This window comes from Trachymyrmex septentrionalis, unplaced genomic scaffold, assembly GCF_001594115.1.
Source record: "Trachymyrmex septentrionalis isolate Tsep2-gDNA-1 unplaced genomic scaffold, Tsep1.0 scaffold344, whole genome shotgun sequence".
NCBI lineage: Eukaryota > Metazoa > Arthropoda > Insecta > Hymenoptera > Formicidae > Trachymyrmex > Trachymyrmex septentrionalis.
Genome location: NW_017305508.1, coordinates 31,636 through 44,695, shown reverse-complemented (window position 1 = coordinate 44,695; position 13,060 = coordinate 31,636). Strand labels below are relative to the sequence as shown.

Here is a 13,060-nt window from a genome sequence, read left to right as displayed (position 1 = left end):
TATATATGTATATATATATAATTGCAATAAAAAATTAGTTTTTTTCCTCATTCGACTCTTTCTACAACAAATTATCAAAACTGAAGTGACATTTTTTTGTTATACCAGTTTATCATTTAAATATTTTGTAAATTGATGTGTGTGTTGTTAACTGTTTTAATGGCAATTTGATATCAAAATGATTTGTTTAATCTATAGGAGTTTCGATGCAGAATCCATAGATAAATTTTCAATGATCTTTGCAAGAGGCTTCACTCTTAATTTACCAATTTTCTCATTCTGTTCTTTGTAATTGAGCGTTGTAACTTCGACTGTTCCTTGATCTGATGTATTCTTGACGTTATCATGATCATCATCATCTATAGTAATTGTTTCAGGAACTGTGCTTTTTCTGTTAACGTTTGTCTGCGTTAGAGGATTACGCACGTTATTAATTTTCGTCATCTCTTGAGAATTTGGGATATACACATAATATGTATGAGAATTTCTCAAATGCTTCTTATACTTGGTTTCGTCAGGGAAGGTACATGGACACAATAAACATTCTATCATAGAGGCTTTCTGAGATTTATTCACCTGTGGGACAGTCAATTCATCAGTTCCAATGGAAACGATGGAATCTGCATGAGCATATTTGAGATGTGCATGGAAGAACAGCAAAGATGGGTATTCTAGCGGACATAATGGGCATGAATAACTATGACCAGTGGCGTAATTGTTCACTGATTCAGATTTTTGATTCGTAATTTCATTGCTTTTCCAAGGTTTTGGCATAATACGTTTGAATGTTGATAGGGGTTTAGTTGGTAAAAGATATGCAGGTACTGTTTTGGATTTATTAATTATTATAGATCCCTTAGCTAATGAATTAGTTTTAAACTCATTGGTCGAACCAGATTTTAAAGGAATTTCATAATATTTTCGGAGATTGTTGGTTGATCCAGGTAGAGAAATTGAAATGTTATCTTTAGATTCAGTATTGGATATAGTTTTAAATATCGATCCAGTGGATAGAAAAACTGAAGCATTGTTTCCAACTTCAGTATTTGATGCAACAATCCTAGAAGTTGTTGCAACGGATGGAGAAACTGGAATATCTGTTTTTGATTCCGTATTTAATGCAATAATACTACACGTCGAAATACTATCATTAGATTTGTTAATACATGGATTTGAAGTTTTCTCTGTAATTGTATTTTTTGGATATATAGTTCTGAAGTTCTTAAATAATTCAACAGTTTTATTTTTAGCCATAGTACTTTCGATGTTATTAGATTGTTGAATCGTCGATCTTTGAAGAAGTTTAGCTAACTTACTTTCAGTTGATGATGATGATGATGATGATGATAATGACGATGATGAAGATGAAGATGACATTGACGATATTGATGGTATTTGACCAATTTCAAATTGTTTCTGAATGCTATTGTTATTAGTAATGGGAAGAGCAAGTTTTAAAGTAGCTCGTTCAGCTATCATATCATTCATATGAACATAAACAATATGTGTTTGGACAGTGTTAGGAGTAGAGAACTTCATATCACAAAATAAGCATTTGTATTCAGTTACATTACATGTATTGTTTTTAGATTTACCTGGATATATTATATTTAAAGATAATAACTGATTACTCAATTCTTCTGGATTCTTCCAATTATCCGTATTATTGCTGATAATATTTGAGTGGAAGTGTTTTTCGTGACATTTCAATGAAATACTTGTTTCCAAAACTTCGCCACAAATATGACACATATGTCCATTATAAACATCTCGACAAGAGTGAGTTAATTTCTTATGTTGGTTAAGAAAATCAAATGTTTTGCATCGTCTATTACACTTGTCACATTTAAAATCTCCCTCATTAGAATAAAATTCTTTGTGCATTACCATATGATCCATATTTCTACATTTCATCTGACAAATTTGGCAAGTATACTCATTGGATTGATCATTTTGGTTTTCTTGATCCGTAGAACAATTTCTAATCTGTTTCTGGACGTTGGATGAATCCCGGCTTCTATTCTTGGTATCTTCTTTAGATTCTTTTGCAGTTTCACCTAAATTCACTTCATTCGAATGCACATGCATATTATGCGAATAAAAATGTGACTCATGATTGAATCCCTCATGGCATATCTCGCAGATGTGATTGTATGATTTGCGTTTATCTTCTGGACAATGTGTAAGTTTGTTATGATGATGAAACATGTACATTCCTTGAAAGTTTTGTTCACAGAGTGAGCATCTAAATGTATGATTTTTATAATAGTACATTCGATGCTCAACATAGCGATCATGAGTTTCAAATACCAAATTACAAACGTTACATACTGTGCTACGGGTAACTGATTTGTTGGATTTCTCTTGATTTATATTAGGATTGCATGTGAGCGTATTGAGTACTTGTTGACCATGTAAGTGTAATATATGAGACCGAAGATCGTGTTTTTTAAAAAAACCTTGGTTACAGAATACACAATGAAAATTGTAAGTTTTTGAAATATGTGGTACATGCGCTGCAGTAATATGTGACTGTAAAAAACGTTTAGAACTAAATCCAGTGCCACACAATGGACAAATATCAGGGGTAAAGCTAAAATTGCGTACATGTATTTCCAAATTCTTGGGAGTTTGAAATTGCTTTCCACATATATTGCACGGATAAGTTCCATTCTTTGTTGCAATGTTATTCAATTGTGTATTCGCGACATCTTGATTACTAATTGTGGAATTATTTTCCAAAAGCTTTTTAGGGTGTTGCGATTCGTTAATAGTTCCTATTTTGTCCTTAATTAAGTTATTATTAACAAGAATGTTTTGATTAGCTTCATTGATTTCTTGTTCTTTTTTATGAAACGATATTTGATGTTCATTCGATTTTTTTACACAGTCGCTATTTAATGGATTACATAAATCATCCAGATTAATTTTTTCGTGACATATTATGTCAACTATATCATCGGGCTTCTCATGTTGTACTTCAGAAATATCCTTTGGGGATGAATTTGCTTCTTCCATGGAATCTTTCTGATCTTCTTCTATTTCTTTTTGTACTGTACAATGACTTTGATGTTCCTTCAAAGATGTTCGTGACAAGAATGTCTCGTCACGAAGATACTTAGATTTTTTGGTCAAGTTGCATTCTAATTCAGTATCTATTAAATATTGATCATCCTGTCGTTGAATATACTTCAGACAATGAACATTTAAGTGTTGCTTCAACGCTTCATAATCAGATAATAGCATATAACAAATACAACATTGATTTTGTTTAGAAACATGTTCGCGTAGATAATGTTGAAGTAATTTATGCTTCAACTTATAACGTGCACCACATATGCTTGACATATATGCTATATGAGACGACTTAATATGTATACGTTTGGCCAATTTTGAAGAAAAACTCTCCTTACAAACTTTACACAAAAAATAATTGTTATTGTGTTTCTCAACATCCGGTGTTTTTTCTTTTATATGTACAGTTGGAACAACTGTTAAACGTTCCAAAGAAACCTCTACGTCTTTTAGCTTCACTTCATTTCGTACATCACTTTCTTGAAAGTTGCATCCAGAAGTAAGACAAGTGTTTTTCTTGGTTTTAAGAGCAGAAATTTGATAAGAATTTCTTGGTTGTTCATCACATCTTGTTAAAAAAATTGTACACTCCTTGCATTTAAAATAAGCCATAATAATTTTCCAATCCACTTTAGAAGTTATCTTTTCTAAATTAATCGTTTGCTTTAAAACCCCGTTTTCTTTATTTTTAATATTAAATTCTGTACCAAATCGAGACTTCTTAGATACATTTTTGTTCTTCCTCATTCCTAAATTTGCACTTGCTTCCATGGAAGAAATTCCATTTAAAGATCGTAAACTGTAAGGTATTCCACGATCATATGAAATAATATTACTGGTTCCATCTTTGGTTATTTTATTTTCGACAACCGTATCAGAAAGTTTTTCTAGAAAAGACTTCATCATTTCAACATCTGCATGTAGTTTTACAAATGGCTTTTTATGCATTTCATGTTTCATACTTTGTTTCTGAATAGAACGTACTGTTCGTTTTAGAAGATTATCTGATTGTGTAGATAAAAGATCAATTTGTCCATTTTGTTCTACTGGAAGTTTTTTTATTTGATCATCACGATGTAAAGCACACGTAGGAAAATCATCTTTTGTAATGTTCAATTTACTTGGACTAAATTTAATATTGCGTTTTTTTTTGCAAAGCTCAAGATATTCCGTTAATGTTGGTTGTCGTAATCTTTTAGTTGGCGACACTTCGTTATTGAATAATTTTTCGGTTCTTGATTTCTCAGTATTAATCACATCATCGTTACGAGATTTATTTATAAGCGTAGTATTTATCTTTCCTGATTGAACAAGATTATTTGAACATAATGAGTTTTCACTTGCACTAGTTATTAAAATATCATTTTCAGGAGATTTATTTACTTTAAAGATCTTGGATTTGGAAGTCTCACGTTTAACAGTGTTATTAAAACATATTAACTCATTATGTACATGAAATAAGTGAGATTGTAAAAGCAATTTTTTCTTAAAAGTACGACTGCAAAAATTACAATTGTATGAAGATAAGTATGTACTACGCATGCTATGTACGCAATGACACGTATCAGACTGTAATTTGTCGTTAGCTATGAAATATTTATTACAAACCTTACACTTATTCCTTTTATCAAGTTCGTAATATTGTTTATGGATTTTCCAATGTGAAAGACAACTGAATTTCCTAAAACATATGTCACATGTAAATTCCTTTTTTACTAATTTATTCTTACATTGTATTTTTTTTTTATAATCTAATGTAATGCTTTTTTGTTTTCTTTTTCTCTTAACATTTTTGGTTACTGAACATAGTGTACTAGTGTTTTTATTACTAAAGATTTCATTGGAATATTTTCGTTTCTTAAAACGTGGTAAGGTATTATCTATTTCTTTCTTTGTTTTTACATTTTCACGATCTGTATTAACAGTATTAGTTACGTCGTTTGTATGTGCATTCGATGAATGTCCGTTTCCTGTGTTATTTATGCTTTTATATGACTTATTAGATAATGATTTGTCGCAATAATGATGATCATGATCAATTAAACTATAATAATTTCTAACTATAGGAGTATCATATTCAATTGTATTCGATGTTGTATCGACAGGCTCTTCCTTAATCTTCGTCCCATTATGGATTTCTATACCAAGCTGAAAAACATAAAATCAATTTTAACTTCCTAAGTCAGCTACAAAACAGTGAAATATATTCAAAATTCTATATAAAAATAAATATATTCAAAATTCCATAAAAAATAAATATAAAAAACTAGTTTAAAAAACCAAAATGAACTAATAACGTAAATATGCATCACAAACAGTGCCTTGTTGAATGGATTTAGTATTCTTTCTCTCCTAATTAATAAGTGTAAACTCAAAGTTGGGAAGTAACTAGTTACTTGTAACTAAGTTACAGTTACAGTTATTTTTTTTAATAACTGTAACTACTTAACTTAATTCCTTTTTTATCTGTAATTGTAACTTAACTTAGTCACATTTCTTCCAATAACTAGTAACTAATTTAACAGTTATTTTTACAGTTACTTTACATTTTAAACTTATTTGTCAATTTAATGTGATTGGTTAAAATCTGTATATTGATTAAGATTACGATCCACTTGATGCTACAAATGCTTCGAAGTATTTGTAGCGCTAAGGGTGTATCCTACTTAACATACGCAATGCTCGTATGTATCATTTAATATTTGTAAACAACAAGGATAAAATGATACTTGCAAGCGTTGCATAAGTGGAACGCACCTTGTGTTTGGAACGCAACCCAGAGCGAGTATTTTATTATTTCGTCCATTATTTGAGTTATCTCGCGTATATTTCCACGAAATTAAAGAAATTTTTAACTAAAATTGTACGAGGGCAAGTCAATAAGTTTTTAGAAAAACATAGTAAAACACTTTTTTTTATTAATTCATTTTTATTTCTCAACATAGTCTCCTTTCAGCTCAATTGAAATTAATGTGCCATGTGATATGCCTGTGGCCTCAACAAGCTCGCGCGCTTTCACTCGTCGATCAGTCAAAACAATCTCGTGGATTTTATCGATAATTTCTGGCTTAGCAACCTCAATTGGACGTCCCGAAAGAGGTGCATCACATGTGAATGTACGGCCACGTTTAAATTTATTCACCCAATTGTATACAATCGCAAACGCTGGTGCAGATGTATGAACATTATCCAACTCGGCTTTGATTTCTTTCGGCGTTAAATCATTCATATGTAGATGTTTGATCACTGCACGAAACTCGTTTTTTCTATTTTGCAAAAAATACGAAGTTTGTTCGCTTTAATCATCTACAGAAATAAAACCACGCAATGAATTCCGCTCAAAATTTGACAGTAATCAGCTGAAAGGTGCTACTTATCAAAAAGTAATGTGGCATGACATTGCTAGTGCCTTCTGACAGATTTTCTAAGAACTTATTGACTTGCCCTCGTATTGCAAACTTAAATTATTTCTTTTTTCTTTGATAGCTCTAATATCGATGTTACCCATTGTTCTGTCACGATAACAGAAAAGTAACTTTTTTAGTAACTGTAATTGTAACAAGTTCATTTTTAGTCTCGGTAACTTGGATCTGTAACTAATTACTTTTGAAAAGAAAACTGTAACTAGTTATTTTTACAAAGTAACTTTCCCAACTCTGTGTAAATTGCCCTATAAATTAAACTGTAACGTACAGATATAATAAACATTAACATGCGCTGTTAGCATCTTTGATGAAGTGAGAAAGAGAGACGAGTCGATAGAAAATAGGTTTAAATATATTTTAAAAAATGCAGTATTCGAGAAAAAAATGTTTTAAGCAACAATTACTTAAATTTAAGAAGCAAAAATTGTAAAGAAACTTTAAAGTTGTGTATATATCGCACGCACGCACGCACGCACGTACGCACGCACGCACGCACAAAATTGCGTGCGTGCTTATACAATAGTATATATAGATGGGATCTTTTAGTAGTCTTTATAAGACTTCTTTTAGTTTTTATATTTTAAAAGTCATAGGACTTCTAATAATATTAAATCGCTGAATTTAATTTTTACACAAAACTAAACAAAATTTTATGACTGTCAAAAATTCCATTTATGAATCCTGCATACAGAAAGGAAAATACGCGCGAATTCGTTAAGTAGCCAGACTCTATGTACATATAAGAACCCTATATCATCTTGTACACATCACTAATTGGCAAATTTAATATAAAACAATATATAACAAGAAACGGCTATAAGCCAGATTTTTATCTTTCGCACATTGCAATGCTTTTTATTCTCGTAATATTATCGGTTATATTCTTCCATTATATTGTAATAGTCGGCAATAAGTCCATGATGATAAAAATATTGAACATGAGTCATTAAATAAAAATGTACCAGCACACCTTCTGTTATCAAATTAATAAAATAAATTATAAAAATTAAAATAACAATGAATAAATGATCGCTATATTCATCAAAATTATTAGTATATATAATCCTTATTTTAATAAACAACTATATTAAAGTGTGTGTTAATAAATAAAATTATTATACATATACCTCAACTGCAACTGGTAAACTAGGATATAATCAGTAATTGAAACAATGAGTCAATTTAATTCGCAAGAAGCAAATGCGATTAGAGATAAAAATTGGAACTAGTTCAGTCAAATTGCTTGTATTATGAAGTGTGAGCGACATTCTGTTGCTTTATATAATATTATTTTGTTAAGAGAGGGGATGAGATTGGAAACGAAATAGAGATAAGAAAGGAACAAAGGAAAAAGGAAGGAAAAAAAAGACTAGGATGGAGAAGGAAACTGCAAAATTTGTAGATAAGAACTAGGTAATATTTTCACATTTTTGTTTGTTCAATCTCAGTTTTTGTTTTTTAATGTGAACCATTTCGGAGATCAATCTTTTATTGTACGACGGTTCCGTATCTAACGTCTTTCTAATTAAAATTATAGTTATAGTTAATATGATGATCAGTAATCACCAATAAAGAACCAGTCTTTTTATTAATATCCGAAATATATTCATTTAGTCTTATTTTTAATTTTCTTTTGATTTGTCTTACATAACTAGCTTCACAGTTATCACAAGAAATTTTATTTACAACATTTTGATTAGCTGAGTAATCTAGTCTATCTTTACCTCTAGTTATAAGGCTTTTTATTATATTTGGGATTGAATATATGATAGTTTACAATTACATTTATATGCTACAAGTAAAAAATTTTCAGAGATAGACTTTATATATGGAACTGTAAAGAATTTTTTTTAACATAGATATTATGTTTTATTTTATTGTTCTGTGTGTGATATTTTAATCTTTTTTCAAATATTGAAAAAATGAAAGGAAAAGGATAACTATTTAGAAAAATATTAATAGTATAAACCAAGTTCTTTTCGTGGATATGAGGATGAGACAATTTAACTATTTTATCAACGAAACCGAAGACAACACCCCTTTTGTGAAAAAGGATGGTGTGAGTGAAAATTAAGAAATCTGCCCGAACAAGTGACCTTCTTATATCTGTCAAAAATAATTTTATCAATCATAATCATATCGTGCAAAAAACTTAATTTTCCCTCAGTCGATCTCCATAGTAAATTGCAATCTGATATGTGAGTTAAAGATTTCTAGTATTATATTTGTACTATCTAGTGGAGTTGGCAAAATAATGTCCACATAAGAGAAGTAGGACAATAAATTAATTGATAATTTTTGGATCGCAATTTTCTCGAGATCCTGCATAACTATGTCTGCAATAATTGGCGACAATGGTGCCCATTGGGGCATCGAAAATTTATTTATAGATTTTATTATTGAATGAAAAATATGTAGAGTTAACCAGACGGATGATAGCTAAAAATTCTTCTAATGGAATTTTTATCTTTTTTGAAATATAGTTCCATCTTTTTTCAACACTATTTAATATCAGTTCGACTGGAACCCTAGTGAACAAGGACACTACTATCCAATGATATCAAAATGTAATTAGAATCAAAATGGGTTCCATTTAATTTCTCGATTAAATGGAAGCCATTTCTTTTTATGTAACTAGATGCTTCTGGTATACTATTGACAATAATATTATGTAAGAATAAAGATAAAAAGTATAAAGGACTATTAATTGAAGATACAATTACTGTTAGAGGATAACCAGGTTTGTGGATTTTAATTAAACCATATCCTCTAGATAAATTATCCGTCATAAGTAATCTCCTATATGTGGAATTATCAATAAAGCCACTCTTTTTTCATCTCACTAGTAAAGAACGTAATTCAGAAGTTAACTTAATTGTAGAATCTTTATCTATTATAATATATGTATTCTTGTCAGAATAATTCTCTTCAATATTATGTATATAATCAACTTTGTTCAAATCTTGATATTAAATTTATTGATATTAAATTTAGCCACTCTAAAATTTGTTTATCAACCGAACTTAATTGAATTGAATCAGTGTAACATCTATTAAAAATCTGAATAGAATTATTCCTAACAAAATTAACAATATTCTCCGGTCTACCGTTTACTACGGTAGATACTACCAACTTTTTGCGTATCTATAAATTGTATAATTTTAGCCGTTTTATTAATTTTGTCAAATTTGCGTTTAATTTTTTTACAATGAGGATGACCTAATAATAAGGTTTAAAAACGTATGTTTTAAGAATTTGAAATACATAAAATCTGGCTTGTAGCCCCTTCTTGTTATTTATTGTTTATTATTATTGAGCCATTATAAGATTATTTTTATTTAATATAAAACATTTCTTATTTTAATATAATATAAACATTTCTAATAAGCTAAACATTTCTCATTTTAATATAAAACGTTCTCATTAATAAAAAGCAGTAAAAATTACTAGGCATCGGACGATGTGAATATCCGGCATATGTGAAATCGGGAATATAAGCTAATAGAACCCTCTACGTAAAATCGAAAAAAAAAAAATCATAGAAAGATAACAAAAAAAATGGATTTTTTTCGTTATCCTGTAATATTTTATCTGGGTTAATAGCTAATAGCACAGTTCGAAGAAATGCCGACATCAGAGAGAAATTTGAAAGCGGCCATTCCGGCTTTTTTTAAGAAACGCTTACACTTGTGCAGCGTCCATTTTCGTGATATGGAAATTAGATGTGAATAGTCAACGGTTTGTACCTTTATGAGTGGTACACTTTGTTCAGCTTGGGAATCCACTACGCACGCGCGTCTATTCATATGGAGCATGCGTCTTACAATCTAAGGTCGTCATCTCTTCATATCTTTATCAATCTACTCTTCTACAATTAAATGCACGGAGTTGATAGGTCCAATTACATATAATATACAGGGTGTCTCGAAAATAGAGTAGGAGTCGCATTGGAGGCGTAGAATGGGTCAAGAGAAACAAAAAACTTATACTATTTTGAAATATTCGCTCCAGTTTTCGAATTAAAAAAGGAAATGTCTAAGTCAACATGCGGTGAAGCTGCGTGAATTCGTAGCCTCTTCCCATCGCGCCTCTTTCGACAGTAGAATATCTCAAAATAATACAGATATTTATGTTCCCCTTGATCCATTCTACGTCGCTAATGCGACTCCTGCCCTATTTTTTAGACACCCTGTATACATAGACCAAACATTCTGTCCGCAGCTTGAAGCCAAAATTGACAGTCTGTAGCGTTTAGGATCTATAGTGTCTTTTACTATTTTAATAAGAGCAGTGAAATAAAAAGTGAAATAGCACAGATTCTAAACGTCACATAAACTGTCAATTTCCGGCATCAACCCCCACGACTGAAAAGCATGGGAATGCTTGATCTATGTATATATGTCATTGAATAGGACTATGCTCCTTCCAGTATGTTTTAAGGATTACGCCGAACTTTTCTAAACTTTACCGGACTTTGAAAAATTCATCAGACTTCACCAAACTTCGAGGAATTCAATAGACTTCTGACGGGTTGTATATAGAAATTCAAGAATGATTACCTTCTCAATACCACAACTGTTTCTAAAAATAAAAACTAATTCTGTCATCTCTTATTAGCGCGGACATATACTACATCCATTTTCGACATTACGATTTTATCGACAATTTCAGAAAATAAATGCGGTATTTGGTTTCCATATCGCGAAAATGAACATTGGTTCGCTAGTGTAATCGTTTTTCGTGAAACACTTCACTAGCTCTCAAGTTCTATCTGCTGACGTCGTCTGTTTTATCGATCGAAAATTTTTATATCAATTTTTCGTACGTATTACCAGAGAGAAACCTGAGAGTAATTCCAATCTTTTTTCGTGTATCAAACCTTGTAAAATAAATCTTTATTGGTGGTTCTATTTCATACTATTGTGAGATTTGATACACGAAAAAGGCTTGGGATATCCACTCCTGAGATGCTGTACATCAGGAAGCAGATGCGTGGTCTCAATCTGCAGACGGAAGGGCTTCCCAAGGCTTACTTTCCGATTCTTGATAAGCTATGAATGTCGAAGTTGTTGAACTGATAGCGTCGTTCTTTCATTGTATTAAGATTTAATTTTATTTGAAACTTTTGACTTTATATTTGATTTCCTTTCAGGTTACAATCGATATTAAATTGTTTTTCTACACAAGAAACGCTTCTTAATTACAACTAAATTTAAAAATTATTTTATTGATTATATTTAAACAATTTGGACACTGATTCGCTGATGAGTCAAAAACTAGTTTTTGACTAAATTAATAGAGCATAATTGTTTGCGACATTTGCGAATCCTCGTTGCTGTAAGCTTCCTTCTTATTGTGATATAAAAATTCTTTCGGTTTTTTAAATAATTTTGTCCTATTAAATTTGAACATAATTTAGATTGTCATTAGAGTCATTTTTCAATATTAAAGTTTCTGTAAGTATTAGAAAAAAAAAGAAAAAACAAAACAAAATTGGAAAATTAGTTTTGTTATCAACTTGTAGGAGTAGCAGTAGTAGTAGTAACAATAATAGTAGTAATTGGGAGAGTGAGTGGACTCTCTAAAAGCCCTTCGTCTAGATCTAACCTAGATCTAAAAGATTCTCTGCGACTTTTCACCAGTTGTCAGGGCTGCGTGAGTAGTCTCAGCCTGTTCGTCATCAGGTTTAGCAGCTCGTTCATACTCACTAAATCCTTGAGCTCAAGAAACATGCGGTCCCAGGATCCGTATTTTTTACAGGAGAGAGCAAGACGACGACACAGAATGTAATAGTTGTCCTCGCTCTCCTCTAGAGAGCCTCAGAGGGAGAGAATGGCAAATTGGCCACTGAATAGAGCCATTGAATAGAGTTTCAATGCTTGCCTCCAATCAAGATCGTCAGTTTTCTTTAATCTCTTCCATGCTTATGATAACCGCTTTGATAACCGCATCCAATCAGAGGAGAAACAATTTGCCACTCTCTCCCTGCGAGGCTTCTTCCCGCATAAGCGGCAATCTTTTCGTTTAGCGAGACTGAGTCTATAGTGTGTTGACGTATAAAAACAATTTATATTGGGTTAGAGAAAAAGTCTTTTTATATATAGCTACAGATGAAGATCTGGTTGATTTTTTACGTGCCACTATTGCGTGACGTATTAGATTATACAAGGTGCGTCCCAAAATTTTCCGAACTTTTTCAATAGGGATAGGTCGGGTGGCGCCATCTGTGTGTTCGATTGCGCGTTTGAAAGGTACATCCCTACCTGACTTCCAGTGAAAATTTCATGACATTTGGTTCAGTGGAAACGAAGTTATGGCGTCTCAAGTGTCAGTATGTTGTATACATCGGTACGAGAATGAACTTCGAACAAAGAGCCAATATTAAGTTTTGTTTTAAACTTGGTAAAACATTTACCGAAACCCATAATTTGATGAAACAAGTTTATGGTGATAATTGTGTAGCCCGTACCAGTGTTTATGAGTGGTATACGCGATTCAAGAACGGTCGTGAGGACATAAATGACGACGCACATACAGGTCGCCCAAAATCGACAATTAAC

The 13,060-nt window shown here is 31.3% G+C and overlaps 1 protein-coding gene across 1 annotated transcript in view; it reads right to left on the bottom strand.

The window, feature by feature from the left end:
• Positions 1 to 142: 142 nt before the first annotated feature.
• LOC108750256 overlaps positions 143 to 13,060 on the bottom strand; it is a 27,495-nt gene continuing 14,577 nt past the window's right edge. The window contains exon 3 of the mRNA XM_018489605.1: positions 143 to 5,223. Within this exon, the coding sequence (XP_018345107.1) occupies positions 193 to 5,223 (5,031 nt within the window). The 3' untranslated portion in view covers positions 143 to 192. The remainder of the gene's footprint in view (positions 5,224 to 13,060) is intronic.